An 18,435-nucleotide genomic window follows, 5' to 3' on the forward strand; every position below is an offset into this window, starting at 1 on the left:
ATAAGCAACTTTTGAGAGTTCTTTGCCATGAGGTGCCATGTTGAACTTCCAGTGACCAGTATGAGAGAGTGAGAGCGATAACACCAAATTTAACACACCTGCACCCCATTCACACCTGAGACCTTGTAACACTAACGAGTCACAGGACACCGGGGAGGGAAAATGGCTAATTGGGCTCAATTTGGAAATTTTCACTAAGGGTGTACTCACTTTTGTTTCTAGTGGTCTCGACGTTAATGGCTGTGTGTTGAGTTATTTTAAGGGGACGGCAAATTTACACTGTTATACAAGCTGTACACTCACTACTTTACATTGTAGCAAAGTGTCATTTCTTCAGTGTTATAGAATTAAATATTTACAAAAATGTGAGTGTACTCACTTTTGTGAGATACTGTATATACTGTATATATTCTGTAGGTAGCGCTACTCCTGTAGGAGCTGCAGGATGTCCAGTTCTTCCCCACAGGCTTTGCCCTGCTGCCAGGCACACAGGCTCATTCACAGGTTTTTTTCAATGACCAGCGATGAACCGTGCACCCTGCTATTTATTACAGCATTAACATCATAACGTGCAATATTAAGAACGATCACTAGATGTCCCCAGCAGATTAATTACCATAAGTGAACATGCAAGATATATAATATTTGATACATTTACATGAATTACATATCCATCGCGTTTCGTCAGTACTGCCAACGTAATCAGGGGTCATGACCGGACACGTCGCTTTTATAATGAAATACTACCACCCATCAAGCATATCCAATCCAATTTAACTGCTTAACCACTTACAGACCGGACCATTTTGCTGGTCAAAGACCAGACCACTTTTTGCTATTCGGCACTGCGTCACTTTAACTGACAATTGCATGGTCGTGTGACGTGGCTCCCAAACAAAAATTTTTGCGCTATAAATAAAAATAGAGCCACAATTTTGAAAAAAACGCATTATTTTTTACTTTTTGTTATAATAAATATCCCCCAAAAATATATAAAAAAACTTTTTTTTCCCTCAGTTTAGGCCGATACGTATTCTTCTACATATTTTTGGTAAAAAAATCGCAATAAGCGATTATTGATTCGTTTGCGCAAAAGTTATAGCGTTTACAAAATAGGGATAGTTTTATGGCATTTTTATCAATAATTTTTTATTATTTTTTTTTTTTACTAGTAATGGCGGCGATCAGCAATTTTTATTGTGACTGCGACATTATGGCAGACACATCGGACATTTTTGACACATTTATGGGACCATTGTCATTTATACAGCAATCACTGCTATATAAATGCAGTGATTCTTGTGTAAATGGCACTGGCAGTGAAGGGGTTAACCAGTGGGTGGCAGTGTAGGGGTTAAGTGTTCCTAGGGGTGTGTTACTAACTGTGGGGGGGCTGAGCTTTCATTTAATGAACACTGATCTCTGCTCCAATCACATGGAGCAGAGATCAGCGTCACTAGTTGCTAGGCAGAATGGGGAGATGCTGTTTACAATGGCATTTCCTCGTTCAGCCGCCCCGTGAGACGACCCCGGGTATCCCCGCAGCGATCGAGTCCGTGGGACCCGCGACCGGACTCACGGGGGTCCCGACCGGCATGCGAGCGATGGCAGGGCGGCATTGAACATTGGATGTACCTGTACACCAATATGCCTGCCTGTGCTATTCTGCCGACATACATCGGCGAGCGCCGGTCGGGAACCGGTTAAGGACCAGCCACGCAGTTGTACTGCTGCAGTGTGGCTGGTTCCCAGGAATCGCTGTCATTATACGTCGGCTCATACATGCCGATTTGTGGGTGCGCCAGTGGGGGGAGCCAATTAGCGGGTGGGGAGGACTCGATGTCCACCGGCCACCCGCAATTGTTCCCTGCAGTAATAGAATGGGAATTTGCCTGTGTAAACAAGGCAAATCTCTGTTCTGACAGGAGAGATCACACAGATCATGTCTTTCTGCTATGCAGGAAGACGGATCTGTGTATTTTCCCAGTCACACAACCCCCCATACAGTTAGTAAACAAACTGAGGGAACACATTTAACCTCTTTGGATTTCCCCTAGTGTTAACCCCTTTCATGCCGGTATCATTAATAAAATAACAGTGCATATTTTTAGCACTGATTACTGCAAAAATGTTAGTTAGATGTCCGATCAGTCCTCCGCAATGTCGAAGTCCCGCTAAAAATCACTGATTGCCACCATTACTAGTAAAAAAAAATGAATAAATAATAATAAGTGCCATAGATCTATTATCTATTATAAAAATATGTAGAGGAAAACATATTGGCCTAAACTTCTGAAGTAATTTATTTTAAAAAAATTTGGGGGGATATTTATTATAGCAAAAAGTAAAAAAAAAATTTTTTCAAAAAGTTTTTTTATTTATAGCGCAAAAAATAAAACCGCAGAAGTGATCAAATACCACGAAAAGAAAGCTCTATTTGTGAGAAAAAAAGCACATGAATTTTGTTTGGGTACATCGTCGCACAACCGCACACATCGTCGTCAGTTAAAGCGACCTAGTGCTGTATCGCAAAAAATGGCTGGTCATTAAGGGGGAAAATTTTCCGGTCCTTAAAGTGGTGTTGCACATAAAAAATGAAAATTCATCAAAATTCCCCCCAAAAAAATTAAAAAAATATTTGTGAAAATTATTATTTTTTTAACTCACCTCTAAATGCCTGTTGCTAGGGGGTCCCTCGTAGTCTGCCTCCTTCAGTGCCCGGGCTGGTGACATCACTTCCCCTTGGCGCAGGAAGGGCTCAGCTCTGCCCCTTCCCTCCTGTCAGTCATCTGGGACATGTGACAGGTCCCCGATGACTGCTCGGCCAATCACGGCCGCTCGCACATGCGCAGTGGGTGCCTGGCTGTGAAGCCACAGCCGGTGCCAACAGTTAGAATGCAAGCACTGCCGAGCGGAGGGGCGAATAAGCAGGGCTTCCTTCCCCTGCATCGCTGGACCCTGGGACAGGTAAGTGTCCGATTATTAAAAGTCAACAGCTGCAGTATTTGTAGCTGCTGACTTTTATTTTATTTTTTTAAGGGGAACTCCTCTTTAAGTGGTTAATCCTTCCAATTAGTGAAAAACAAGCTCATACTCGATTTGGCAATGCAACATTTAGCCCAATTCCCAACAATTTTTTGCTATATTGGTCTGATACAAATTATTCTAAGTAGTTATAATAGTCCTTAAATTAATTATAATAAATCTATTTGGCATACAGCCCCTAGTGGAGTCAAGAGGAATATCTGCTCCCAATGTTAAATTTTTGTATTGCACCATCTTGTGGTGGTAGGGATTATAGCCCATATTGGTTATAATGATTCTTACATTAATTATAAAACATCTATTTGACATACAACCCCTAGTGGAAACAAGAGGCATATCTGCTCCCAATGTTAAGTTTGGTGTTGCACCATCTTGTGGTGATATGGGTTATTACTCAATGATGTTTAATGGATTAAGTCCAACTCAAACAAACAATATACAATAAACAATAAAAACAGCAACCTAATAATTAGATTAAAAAAAATGCTTAAATCTACATCTACAGTAATACCAGCAGGATTAAGTGTATTTAATTTTTTAAAAATCCACTCAGTTTTATTTTTTTATATCCTTTGGGTCATATTACCCCCTCTCCAGTAAGGTTCCACCCTGTCAATGGCAAAAAAAGTAGCTAAACTTGGGTCTTTGTTATGATATATCCTAAAATGGTTTGAAAGGCTATGCTTTGGGAACCCTTTCTTTATATTATATATTAATTAATTTATATTATATATTTAATGGTGCTCATTAATTCTGGTTCCCAAATTCCTTGTGGTATGCCCAACATATTTCAACCCACAAAGACAGGTTATTAGATAGGTTACATGGGTCAATTTACAAATACTTTTCTATTTTTTCTTTCAATTCAACTTTTCAATACTAAATTCCTTCCCAATACTAAATTATTTAAATGTGTCTATTTTATTTTTATTTTTCCATCTGGTTTTACATGCTTTACATTTTCGACAGTAATAGCAGCCAGTTAGATCGAGGAAAGTGACTCTCTTTTTAGAGCGTTGTGAATATTAGGGGCTAGTCTATTGCTTAGGTGTTTTACAATATATACATTAGGGATGTCTAGGAATTCAATTTGATAATGCTTTGTCCCATAACAATATTGGCCAATGTTTATTGACAATACATTCTAATGTTTTGTAGTCTCGGTTAAAATTAGTTAGGAAGGTCAGGTGCTCTCTGGTTCTTGTCTTTTTTGGTTTATCCTCCAATAATTTATTTCTATCCATTTCCATGACCTGTTTTTGTATGGGTACCAAACTCTGGTCATGGTAGCCTTTTTCTTTAAACTTATTGACAACAATATCAGACTGTTGCAAATAGTCCCCTAGACTGTCACAGTTTTGTCAAATGCGCATTACCTGACCCTTTGGGATCCCCCCCCCCCCCCAGGCAACTTGGGATGATGGCAACTGGCAAACAGTTTTGGTAATGATTTGTCCATTATGTTTCATCAAAACCAGATCCAAGAAGCTGAGTTCTTGCGAATCCCAACTCCCAGAGAACTTAAGTCCATACCGGTTATTGTTAATACTAGCTAAAAATGTACTTAGAGATTCCTCTATGCCATACCATAATATAATTATATTGTCAATATATCTTTTGTACAAAGATATTTCTGGTATTTAACAAAAATACTTGTTTCCTCCCATTGGCTCATTAGTATGTTGGCCACACTAGGAGCGTACTTAGCTCCCATGGCCACTCCTTGATCTGATTGTAGTGAGTACCCTCATGCCAAAAATAGTTATTTGACATAAATTGAGAGCTTCTATCAAAAAATCTTTTTGTTCCCACCTAAGATTCAGATTTAAAGGGAAAGTTCACCTTTACATAAAAATCTATAAGGTGAACTTACACAGGACCCGCACCTCACCCCCCCCCCCCCCAGTCCTGCTGACCTGCATGGCAGCGATCGTCCGTTCTGAGCCCCGGTATAGCAGTCTCATGGCCCTGGGGCTTAGAAATCTCCAGAGCTTAATTTCCTAAACGTACCCCATCAGGAGGTATGTTTAGGGGCATTCTAATTGGTCAGCGTCATCACATGGGCAGCGCGGACCAATCAGAAGCCACATAGCCCATCCTCTCAGCAGTGAAGAGAGAAAGCTGAGAAGATTTCTAAGCACCAGAGCCGTGAGGTGGCTATACCGGGGCTCAGAACTGGTGATTTCCAACATGCAGGTCCTGTATAAGTTCACCTTTTTTCTGTAAAGGTGAACTTACACTTTAAGGTCTAGGGCCTTTCTGGTGGTGAATAATACATCCTGTTGTCCCAAATTGGTGTACAATGATCCACCATCTATCGTAACAATCAACATGTTGTCATTCATTGGGGTATCTTTTAGGATATTCACGAGATGATCTCAAGTAGGATGGATAGGTTTGTACAATGGGCTGTAAATAACAGTCCACATATTCACCTATTCTCCTATCCATAGGATGCATTAAGGTGAAAAACACGAGCCGTTACAACCCCCTTTAAGCTTTAAGGTAGCAGTAGTAGTAGTTAACTATGAGCAGAGTCCCTTTAAGTAGTAGGTTAGGTGGACAAAGCTCTTCAGGACACCAGCCAGCATACCCTTTAAATAGACCCACAACAGTGTGCTCACAGAATATATACAGTCTCCCAGCATATCATCAGAGCCTGCCTCTTTGGGATAGGCAATGGCTGTATCAATATTCATCAGCATAGCTCCACACCTATCACCTAGAAACTTCTCAAGTTCCTTGGATACAGAGGAAGCTATAGACTGGACTAGCAGCATCTGAACACACTGAGCAGATCTGACTAGCAAATTGCAGCTTCATGAAAAATACAGTGAGCAGAATATGCTTTTACCTAACAAAACAATACAACCACACTGACTACAGTGTTGGCAACTAAATTTACATGTCAAAAACACAACTAGGAGGGTTCTACATGTACAATTACAGGTGGTCCCTGGGTTACAAACAAGATAGGGTCTGTAGACTTGTCCTTAAGTTGAATATGTTTGTAAATTGGAACTTGTACATTTTTTAAGTGTAGCTCCAGCCCAAAAAACGATTTTTAAGCTTTTTGGATAGCATAGGGAAGGGTTATCACCCTTGTAATGTTTGTTTTGCTGCCTGTGCCCCTGTTCAGAAGATTTGGGTTGTTGTGGAAACAAGCCTTAGTGACAAAGCATCAGTGGAGACACCATTTTCCCATAATAACTCTTATGCCCCATACACACGGTCAGACTTTCCGACGGAAAATGTGTGATCGGATCTTGTTGCCGGAAAATCCGATCATATGTGGGCTCCATCTGACTTTTTCCATTGGAATTTCCGACACACAAAGTTTGAGAGCAGGATCTAACATTTTCCGACAACAAAATCCGATCGTTTAAATTCCGATCATGTGCAGACAATTACGACGGACAAAGTGCCACGCATGCTCAGAATGAATTACGAGCCAAAAGCTATTGGCTACTGCCCTCTTTATGGTCCCGTCGTACATGTTCTACGTCACTGCGTTCTGAACGATTGGATTTTCCAACAACTTTGTGTGACCCTGTGTATGCAAGACAAGTTTGAGCCAAAACCCGTTGGAAAAAACCCGACAAATTTTGTCGTTGGAAAGTCTGACTGTGTGTACAGGGCATTATAGGAGTAAATTTCCCTTCCTAGGGGTAGATTTCCCCTCACTTCGTGTTGTCTCCCTCTGTTTGTAAGTAGGAGTAGTTCGTAAGTCAGATGTTTGTAACTTGGGGACCGCCTGTAATCATCACTGAAAATAATCTCTAGTCAATGACTACAAATATGCAGATTGATGGGTGAATAACAGTCACGTTTTTATTGTAAAATGCTTCCTGTTACTATAGCACATAGCAGTTATGGTGAACCTTGGCACCCCAGATGTTTTGAAACTACATTTCCCATGATGCTCATGCACTCTGCAGTGTAGTTGAGCATCATGGGAAATGTAGTTCCAAAACATCTGGGGTGCCAAGGTTCACCATCACTGCTATATAGCATACAATATTTGTTAGCACATTTTTGTTTTTTATGAGTCTGTTGCGGTCCTAAAAGCAGGAATGTATTTCTACTGATACAATTGTGACATTTCCAGGTGACCCCAAACTCTACAGATCCCAGTAGCACACATACAAATAGAATTTGTATTATCTGTAGGTCTCACTTTCATTACAAATCCCAAAAATGATGGATTTAGTAATAGGATTGCAAATACATTCAAGTATAACTAAAGGCAAAACTTTTTTTTAGTTCTGAATAGGGAGGGATTCAAACCCCATTCATTTTTTTATTGCTGTCTGTATCCTCACTCTCTCTGTCGGTCCTCTTTTCCATTATCACAGAGACCGAGAGGGAAAGAAAATCTGACATTTTGTGTTGTCACCAGAACAGGAAAACAGAGGAACTCTTCCAATGGGGACCCTAATTGCAGTGCCTCTAGTAACAACCAAGAATTCTCTCACTGTGGACTGATTTCCATCCACTTCCTGTTTTGATGGGAAGTAGAGGGAAATCTTTGTAATGGGACAAAGATGGCAAAAATTTAGGCTTTGCAGTTTTGTCCAAATGAAAAAAGTTTTGCCTTTAATTTTACATTCAAGGGGTTGTAAAATCTCATTTTGTAAAAAATAAATAAAAATAACAAACATGCCTTTACTTACCTGCTCTGTGCAATTGTTTTGCACAGAGCAGCCCCCGATCCTCCTCTTCTGGGGCCCTGCCTCTTCATCGGGTGCCCCCACGGAAAGCAGCTTTCCATAAGGGGCACCCATGTAGGCTCACTCCTGAGTCCTACTGCTACATCCAATGACACAGACAGCGGAACTCAGCCCTGCCGCCCACACTGGTGTCACTGGATTTGATTGACAGCAGTGGGGGGCCAATGGCTCCTGCTGTTATCAATTTGTCCAATAAGGAGAGAGAGAACGGCTGGAGCCCCTGAGCTTGTGCAAATCACTGATATGGATTGGGCTCAGGTAAGAAAAAGGGGGGGCTCTGGGGGGAGCTGCAGCACAGAAGGTTTTCACCTTAATACATAGAATGCATCCTGAGACCACAATCACTAAATCTCAAGTGGGAATCATTTTGTATCACGTGCAGTTCCTCAATATGTACACTAGATGGCGCCGATGTCCATAAAATAATTCAGCAAACACCTTACAAGAACGGAAGAAGTGACAACATCCAGAAGAGAAGGCAAGTGCTGGAGGAAATATGGTAAGTAGGCTGGAAGGCGGCTCGGAATGTCTTTTTTATTGATGTTGGTGCAGATTAATCAGTCAGAACACGTATTCAGTGAGCGCACGCTATGTCCGAGGTGTGAGCTGTGATTGGGCGGCTTTTCCTGTGTAAAATGGGCGCGTTCAGATGACATAGTACAGGAGCTGAGGAAGGGCCCCGGATGGAACGTCCTCCTCACACGGGCCGCTCAACGCTGTACTCTGATAATGAGGAGCTGTCATCTCACTGTGTGCTGCACGGGGAGCCCGCCTCTCCTCTGGGGGCGCTCCGCTCCTACAGCTCAACTCTATTACTACCATCTGTCCCCCTTTCCCAGGGACAGTCCCTGGAATCCTGAGCCCTGAAATACCTTACCCCACATGGGGTGTGTATGCATGAGACTAGGGTGGGGAATGCATTCACCCCCTCTGATTGGCTGTCTGCTTTGACAGCTTCCTGGTGGGATAGCTCAGGTGGGTTCAGACTGTTGTCCATACAAGAGATCCATAATCCTGACCCCTGCACTCTGTGTAATACATAATCCTGACCCCGGCACTCTAATACATAAACCTGAACTCCGAGCGTTAAATAATCCTGACCCCTGCACTCTGTGTAATACATAATCCTGACCCCTGCACTCAGTGCGTTACATAGTCCTGAACTCTGAGCATTACATAATCCTGACCCCTGCACTCTATGAGTTACATAGTCCTGACCCCTGCACTCTGTGCGTTACATAATCCTGATCCATGCACTCTGAGCGTTACATAATCCTGATCCCTGCACTCTGAGCGTTACATAATCCTGATCCCTGCACTCTGAGCGTTACATAATCCTGATCCCTGCACTCTGAGCGTTACATAATCCTGATCCCTGCACTCTGAGCGTTACATAATCCTGATCCCTGCACTCTGAGCGTTACATAATCCTGATCCCTGCACTCTGTGCGTTACATAATCCTGATCCCTGCACTCTGAGCGTTACATAATCCTGATCCCTGCACTCTGAGCGTTACATAATCCTGATTCCTGCACTCTGAGCGTTACATAATCCTGATCCCTGCACTCTGAGCGTTACATAATCCTGATCCCTGCACTCTGAGCGTTACATAATCCTGATCCCTGCACTCTGAGCGTTACATAATCCTGATCCCTGCACTCTGAGCGTTACATAATCCTGATCCCTGCACTCTGTGCGTTACATAATCATGACCCCTGAACTCTGTGCGTTACATAGTCCTGACCCTTGCACTCTGCGTTACATAATCCGGACCCCTGCACTGTATGCAATACATAATCCTGACCCCTGCACTCTGTGTAATACATAACCCTGATCCCCACACTCTGTGCAATACATAATCCTGACCCCTGAACTCTGTGCAATACATAATCCTGACCCCTGCACTCTGTGCAATACATAATCCTGACCCCTGAACTCTGTGAGTTACATAATCCTGACCCCTGCACTCTGTGCAATACATAATCCTGAACTCTGTGCGTTACATAATCCTGACCCCTGCACTCGGTGCGTCACATAATCCTGACCCCTGCACTCTGTGCGTTACATATTCCTGACGCCTACACTCTGTGCGTTACATAGTCCTGACCCCTGAACTCTGTGTGTTACCTAATTGTGACCCCTGAACTCTGTGCATTACATAATCCTGACCCATGAATTCTGTGCAATACATTATCACAGGGGTTGACAAATTTGCTTGGAATCTAGGAGCCAGCTTAAAAAGTTAGGAGCCAGGTCCGTGATGGCGATCCGGACCTGTCCCTGGCCTGACATGGAGACGAGTGAGGGGAAGATAGCAGCGCCGCCGTCGCCGGCCCCCCGTCTCCAAGTCATTGCCCATAGCTCTTAGAGGGACATTTTATTTATTTTTTTCAAATGACAATTTTTTTTTCAATTGCATTTTAGTGTAAATATGAGATCCGAGGTCTCTCTGACCCCAGATCTCATATTTAAGAGGACCTGTCATGCTTTTTCTATTACAAGGGATTTTTACATTCCTTGTAATAAGAATAAAAGTGACACAACATTTTTTTTAAAAGAACAGTGGAAAAAAAAAAAAGTTAAAATAAGCAGAAAAAATAATAATTTTTAAACGCGCCCTGTCCTGCCCGCATATAAAATCGGTGTTCGAACCACACATAGGAGGTAGCGCCGTGATCGGTAGAGCGAGAGCAATAATTCTAGCCCCAGACCTTCTCTGTAACTCAAAACGTGCAACCTGTAGAATTTTTTTAAACGTCGCCTATGCAGATTTTAAAGGGTAAAAGTTTGTCGCCATTCCATGAGCGGGTGCAATTTTGAAGCGTGACATGTTGGGTATCAATTTACTCGGCGTAACATTATCTTTCACAATATAAAAAAAAATTGGGCTAACTTTACTGTTGTCTTATTTTTTTATTAACTAAATTATTTTTCCCAACAAAAGTGCGCTTGTAAGTCCGCTGCACAAATACGGTGTGACAGACAGTATTGCAACAACCACCATTTTATTCTCTATGGTGTTAGAATAAAAAATATATATAATGTTTAGGGGGTTCTAAATAAAGGGAAGAAGAGGCAGGTAATATAAAACAGTCATTAGCATTGCTGGTTTGTCATACCAACGGCGACCACAAGAGGGCGCCAGATTCCATATGGAATCATAGGACCGCAGAAGGCCTCAAAGCCGCGGCCTAAATTTTCGGCCGCCGGCGGAACGGCCTGACGCGATCACGCTGGGGGGGTCCACAGAGACAGGATACCCCCAGCTGTGCTGCCCCAGGCGCGAGGTCGCTATTTCTAGTCGCCAATGCGACCTGGCGCCCGGGTTTTGTCGAGCCCTGCATTATCATGACCCCTGCACTCTGTGTGTTACCTAATGGTGACCCCTGAACTCTGCAATACATAATCCTGACCCCTGAACTCTCTGCGTTACATAATCCTGAAATCTGTGCAATACATAATACTGACCCCTGAACTCTGTGTGTTACTTAATCGTGACCCCTGCACTCTACACAATATATAATACTGACCCTGCACTCAGTGCGTTACCCAATTGTAACCCCTGAACTCTGTATGTTACATAATCCTGACCCCCCCCCCAACTCTGTGTGTTACTTAACCACTTAAGCCCCGGACCATTTTGCCGGCCAAAGACCAGACCACTTTTTGCGATTTGGCACTGCGTCGCTTTAACTGACAATTGCGCGGTCATGTGACATGGTTCCCTAACAAAACTGACGTCCTTTTTTTCCCACAAATAGAGCTCTCTTTTGGTGGCATTTGATCACCTCTGCGTTTTTTTTTTTGCTCTATAAACAAAAAAGAGTGAACATTAAAAAAAAACACATTATTTTTAAAATCTTGCTATAATAAATATCCCCCAAAAATATATAAAAAAAAAATTTTTCCCTCAGTTTAGGCCGATGCGTATTCTTCTACATATTTTTGGTTAAAAAATCGCAATAAGCGATTATTGATTGGTTTGCGCAAAAGTTATAGCGTTTACAAATTAGGGGATAGTTTTATGGCATTTTTATTCATATTTTTTTTTTTTTACTAGTAATGGCGGCAATCAGCGATTTTTATCGTGACTGACATTATGGCGGACACATCGGACATTTTTGACACATTTTTTGGAGCCATTGTCATTTATACAGTGATCAATGCTTTAAATTTGCATTGATTACTGTAAAAATGTCACTGGTAGTGAAGGGGTTATCCGCTAGGGGGTGGGGAGGGGTTAAGTGTGTCCTAGGGGAGTGTTTCTAACTGACTGGGGGATGGGCTTGTGTGACGTGAACACTGATCGTTGCTCCCGATGACAAGGAACAGACGATCAGTGTCCTGTCATTAGGGAGAACGGGGAGATGCTGTTTACATCGGCATCTCCCCGTTCTTGGGTGCCATGACACGATCGCAGGTATCCCGCTGCGATCAGGTCCCGCGGACATGGTCACGGAGGCTCGGGCCAGGTGCGTGCCGCCGTCGGAGCGCACACGTGCGCAGGGCGGGAATTTCAAAGTAACGTACAGGTACGTTACTTTGCCCAGCTGTGCCATTCTGCCGACGTATAAATGCCAACAGTGGTCAGCAAGTGGTTAAAAATAAAAAACTGAAATATCATAAGTACTTAACCACTTGATGCCCACACTGTAGCCAAAAGACGGCTACAGGGCAGGCTTACATTGCCCGGGAGGTCGTACATGGACGATTACGACCGTTTACCACGTGACCTGCTGTCAAGCCAATGACAACTGCTCACATGATGTAAACAGAAGCTGGTAATCTGCTTTTTTTTTTTCTCGCTCTGACAGTGTGAGAAGAAAAATTAGAAGGCCACTTGCCGGTGTTCTGGCGTATAGTGTCCGGCCATCAAATAGCGTCCGCCCCGTACTGTGCATGCAGACGAAGCTTCAGAAAATCTCCAAAGCTGAACGGCGCCTGCGCCGTGAGTGGAGGTGGTAGCCCCCCATCCAAGCGGACATAGGGTTGAGAATATTAGAGGGCCCCTCGCGGCGAGCTTCGCTCGCCACGCTTCGGGCTAACTGCGCTCAGCTCTTTTTTATTCCTTCTCTATGTCCACTTGGATGGTGGGGCTAGAACCTGGACTCACGGCGCAGGCGCCGTTCATCCTCGGCAGTTTTCGGAATCTGTGTTGCTGTGTACTGCGCATGCGGACACTATCGGATGGAGGACGTTATATGACAAGACACCGGCTTCCACACAAGTGCTGCTAACTAGTGCCCACCAGTGCCACCTACCAGTGCCCATAAGTACTGCTAACCAGTGCCACCTATCAGTACCCACCAGTGCTGCCAATCAGTGCCACCTATGAGTGCCAAACTAATGGTTCACAAGCCCTCACGTGTGTTACCACCACTACTGCGCTTCTGGATAAGTGAAAAAATGCCTCCTACCGCTGCCACTTAAAATAAAGTAAAAATGTGAACAAAATTCAAACCACTAAAGTGTAGAGAATAGCGGAAAGAATAGTGGCGATCAAAGTAAAAGAAAAAATATAACTTATATTTATTATTTTACTTTGAGCGCCACTATTCTTTCCGCTATTCTCTACACTTTAGTGGTTTTAATTTTGTTCACACCTATCAGTGCCACCTCATCAGTGCCCATCAGTGCCACCTCATCAGTGCCCATCAGTGCCGCCTTATCAGTGCCGCCTCATGAACGCACATCAATGAAGGAGAAAAATTACCTATTAGCAATATTTTATAACAAACTATGAAAACTGTTTTTTTTTTTTCCAAAATGTTTGTTTGGCTTTTTATGTTTCTTTAGCAAAAAAAAAAAAAACAGTGGTGATTAAATACCACCAAAAGAAAGCTTTATTTGTGTGAAAAAGTGATACAAATTTCATATGGGTACAGCGTAGCATGACCGCGCAATTGTCATTCAAAGAGTGACAGCCCTGAAAGCTGAAAATTGGCCTGAGCAGGGAGGGGGTATATGTGTAGTAAGCAAGTGGTTAGTATTCAGACCTCCTACTCAGTACTTTGTTGAAGCACCTTTGGTAGCCTCGAGTGTTTTTTGGGTTTGACTTTGCACACCTGGATTGGAAGATTTTCTGTCATTCTTCTTTGCAAATCCTCTCAAACTTAGTCAGGTTGGACGGGGACTGTTGGTGGACAGCCATTTTCAGGTCTCTTCAGAGATGTTCAATAGTGGTCAAGTCAAGGCTCTGTCTGGGCCACTCTATGACATTCACAGAGTTGTCCTCAAGCCACTTCTGTGTTGGCTTGGCTGTGTGCTTAGGATCGTTGTCATGTTGGAAGGTTAACCTTCGGCCCAGTCTGAGGTCCTGAGTGCTGTGGAACAGGTTTTCATTAAGAATCTTGCTGTACTTTGCTCCATTCAGCTTTCCCTCAACCCTGACCAATCTCCCAGTCCATGCTGCTGAAAAACACCCCCACAGCATGATTCTGCCACCACCATGCTTCACTGTTAGGGTGGTATTGGGCAGGTGATGAGCTGTGCCTGTTTTCCTCCATACATAACATTTAGAATTGAGGCCAAATCAACCTTGGTTTCATCAGACTAGAGAATCTTGTTCCTCACAGTCTGAGAGTCCTTCAGGTGTTTTTTTTTGTTGCAAACTCCAAGCAGGTTTTCATGTTTTGCATTGAGGAGAGGCTTCCATTTAGCCATCCTGCTATAAAGCCCAGATCGGTGGAGGGCTGCAATGATGATTGTCCTTCTTAATGAGAAAAAAATAATTTAAACTGTAGTATCAGGCTGCAACATAACAAAAAAAGTGAAGGGGGACTGAATACTTCATGCACTGTAAATGTTTTCTGTGTAAATGGGGCAAAACTACCGGTAAATGTTCTCAGGCTGCAGTCTCTGCAATTTGAGAAAAGGAAAAATACTGCATTATTGCCACTAGATGGCACTGAGCTTCTGGGGAATAAACCTAATAGGAAAATGACTGTGAAGATTTGTGGAGCCTGTGCAAGTGATTGACAGAGCAGATTTTTAATTTTTATTTTTTTATACATAGACCCCGTAGTGTGTAGTATTAACACTCTGATACATACAGGCCTGTTCTCAGTTAGCAAGAGTTTAAAGGATTTGTTCACTTTAAAATAAATACTCTATACAGTCCACAGACACATTCCATTTCTAAACTAATCCAAATTTACAAATATGCATTTATGCTCTTTATTTATGCACAGACTGAATCTTGGTTTGATAGGATGAGCGCCCCCTTGCAGTACAGGAGCAAGTGCTTCCAAACCCTGTACATGCACATTGTGCTCGCTGCTGAGCGGATTACCTCATTGGCTGCAATGGGAGAGAGAGTGTTGCAGCTGTTGAGGACATCTGAAATGACAAGATATAGCTCTGCGCATGTGCAGTGCTTAGAAGGATGGCGCTCACTCTTTTACCACTAGGGGGCATACTTCCTAACGGTTGTTCCACCTTAGAGAAGAGGACAGGACGCAGCTATGAAAACTGAAGCATGTGGAGCAGGCTCCACTATATGCATAAATCGCCTACAGGTATGTGAAGCTTGTAAATACTTTTTTTAAATCGGATTAGTTCAGCGTTTTGAAATTATGTTTTTGGACTGCACAAGGTGTTTCTTTTTAAGGTGAACTAACCCTTTAAATGTATTTTCCTGAGCAGCAGAATGTGACATTTTGGGGTTGATTTACTAAAGGCAAAGTGACTGTGCACTTTGCGGACTGCAGTTGCTCCAGAGCTTAGTAAATGGGGTAAAGCCTCACTTTGCTAAGAATACGCAGTCATGTGCAATGAAAATATAAAAAAAAATGCATTTTTGCTTGCACATGATTGGATGATGGAAGTCAGTGGAGCTTCTGCTCATAGCAGAAAGACAAACACTCCTGCGCACAAGTCAGTGACCAGGTGGACTAAAGTTCGTAGTGGATAGTGCCTCAGGCCTTGCTGCCCTCAAGGATAGAGGTATCCTAATAGTCAAAAGAGAAGAAAAAGAGGGCGCACCAGCCTTGTGCATTATCCTTAAATGTGTTTTTATTAAAAATGAGATAAAAAACTACTCGCAAACATGTAGGAAAAGGCTCGTAATAGAAATGATCTCCAGATGACAGCAATAAGTTAACTGACAACAGACTCCAGATGGTAACAAGGGAGATTTCAAGGGCCACTTCCACTGACGCGTTTCGAAAAGGGATACTTTCTTCCTCTGAACCTAGTAGTTAGACTGCTAAGCTCTGAGGAAGAAGGTATCCCTTTGAAACACGAAATCCGGCAGTGACCCTTGAAATCTCCCTTGTTACCATCTGGAGTCTGTTGTAAGTTAACTTATTGCTGCCATCTGCAGATCATTTGTATTGCAAACCTTTTCACATGTTTGTGAGTAGTTTTTACCTTATTTTTAATAAAAAGACGTCTAATGCCGCAAACACAGGGTTGGATTTTCTGACCGTGTGTGGGCTCCACCAGACATATTCCATCGGAATTTCCGACACAAAATTTGAGATCTGGATCTCAAATTTTCTGACAACAAAATCCATTGGAAATTCCGATCGTGTGTACACAATTCCGGAGCACAAAGTTCTACGCATGCTCGGAATCAAGCAGAAGAGCCGCACTGGCTATTGAACTTCAATGTTCTCGGCTCGACGTACGTCACCGCGTTCTTGACGTTCGGAATTTCCGACAACATTGTTTGACCGTGTGTATGCAATTGAAGTTTGAGCCAACATCCGTTGGAAAAAACCCCATGGATTTTGTTGTCGGAATGTCCGATCGTGCATAAGGATAATGCACAAGGCTGGTGCGCCCTCTTTTTCTTGTTTCTCTTTTGAGCTTCTGCTCATTTACTAAGCTCTGTAGCAACTGCAAAGTGCACTGTCTATTTGCCTTTAGTAAATCAACCCCTTTGTCAAAAGGTACAGATATTTTTGCCTTTAAACTGCTAGCAAAACTTATATATGTATTTTACATTTTATTAATGGACAGAAATAGTTGTCTGGTGACTTTAGTAAATGAAGGTGCGTCGGCCCACCCAGCTGACTAATGTTCAGTCTATTTGAATTGGGACAGTTTTTTATTAAGCTGATTTTTTACAATTATTATTAAGCTGAATTTTTATTGCTCCTGAGAAAGCACACGAGCTAACGCCAATCTTAGTGCATTGCTCTGTCTCTTTAAAATCTGGCATAGAGTAGGATAAGTGAAATGTTGCACAATAACTATATTGTTTTCTGTTTGAATATCCTCTTTTAGCATCTGCAGGGCTGATCCCATGATGTGATTTCACAGTCAGCTTGTGTTCTAAACACGCAGCACATACAGTTCAGGGCTGTGACAGTCACCAAAACAACAATCTCTGCAAGGTTGTAGAAAGCCTGTAATGGAAATACAATGTAATGCAGTCATGTTTTGTTATTGTAGATTTGCACTTTAACTGAACTTTTTGGAAATCTAAACACGTGAATGTAACCCGTTATTGTAACTAGGTGTTGGAGTTGAATGGTGAATTGTGTCTTGGGATGAGTTCAAAAATGTAAGAGGAAGTAAACATTGTGAAGTCTTCTAGTAAACAAAGAGCTGTAGCTAGGAAGTGAATGGCTCAGAAACCCCCATGATTTCTATGGTAAGGTGATAAGTGAAAGCATTTAATGAGATCTAATGTTATCCAGTACTAATGTCAGAAAGTTCCCTCAGTTTAAATCATGTCCTTTGTAATGCAATTTAGAATGTTTGGACATAGGTCCAAACCTGCCTGAGCTATCCCACAAAGAAGCTGGCAAAGCCTTGAGCCCATCTTAGGTGGTGGAGGCATTCCCCCTAATCACATGTATGCAAGGGGCAAGTGTAAGGTTAGGTTCACACCTGTGTATTTTTTAGATTTGCAGAAAAAAACGCACTGCAGTTCATTTAACATTCGTTTCTATGGGTCACGTTCACATCTATGCATTTTTCACTGGTGCATTTTATGGAAAGGGGCAGGGAATTTTTTTTTTACACACACGGCACAGTGCATTTTTGGCTCCATAGACTTCAAAGGAATCGCATGAAAAATGCACGTACATGTATTTTGAATGCCTTTTCCTGCCTGCATGACAACAGCAGCTGTGGGGTGCAGAATGCCTCTGCCTCCTATAAATGGCTGTTGGCTTTGCAAGATGGCGGGATTGCTCGTACTCATGTCTGAACACTGGATTAATCTCTGTACAACAGGGGTGCTCAACCTTTTAAAAGCGACGGCTACTGTGCATCCGGAAAGTATTTACAGCGATTCACTTTTTCCACGTTTTGTTATGTTACTGCCTTATTCCAACATTGATTAGATTCATTATTTTCTTCAAAATTCTACAAACAATACCTCATAATGACAGTGTGAAAGAAGTTTGTTTGAAATCTTTGGAAATTTATTAAAAGTAGAAAATGAAAAAAAATCTAATGTACATACTTTTTCACAGCCTTTACTCAATACTTTTTTGAAGCACCTTTGGCACAAATTACAGCCTCAAGACTTTTTGAGTATGATGCTACAAGCTTGGCACACCTATTTTTTGGCAGGTTCTCCCATTTTTCTATGCAGAAACAGCGCACAGCCATTTTCAGATCTCTCCAGAGATGTTCAATCGGGTTCAAGTACATTCACAGAGTTGTCCCGTGGCCACTCGTTTGTTATCTTGGCTGTGTGCT

At 42.4% G+C, this 18,435-nt stretch overlaps 1 protein-coding gene across 1 annotated transcript in view; it reads left to right on the plus strand.

The window, feature by feature from the left end:
* The first annotated feature begins 8,170 nt into the window (after positions 1 to 8,170).
* PIK3CG (phosphatidylinositol-4,5-bisphosphate 3-kinase catalytic subunit gamma) overlaps positions 8,171 to 18,435 on the plus strand; it is an 84,817-nt gene continuing 74,552 nt past the window's right edge. The window contains exon 1 of the mRNA XM_077471656.1: positions 8,171 to 8,274. Within this exon, the coding sequence (XP_077327782.1) occupies positions 8,272 to 8,274 (3 nt within the window). The 5' untranslated portion in view covers positions 8,171 to 8,271. The remainder of the gene's footprint in view (positions 8,275 to 18,435) is intronic.

The sequence above is a fragment of the Lithobates pipiens genome, unplaced genomic scaffold (genome assembly GCF_037356315.1).
Source record: "Lithobates pipiens isolate NorthernLeopardFrog02 unplaced genomic scaffold, aLitPip1_a1.2 Scaffold_8, whole genome shotgun sequence".
Classification (NCBI taxonomy): Eukaryota; Metazoa; Chordata; class Amphibia; order Anura; family Ranidae; genus Lithobates; species Lithobates pipiens.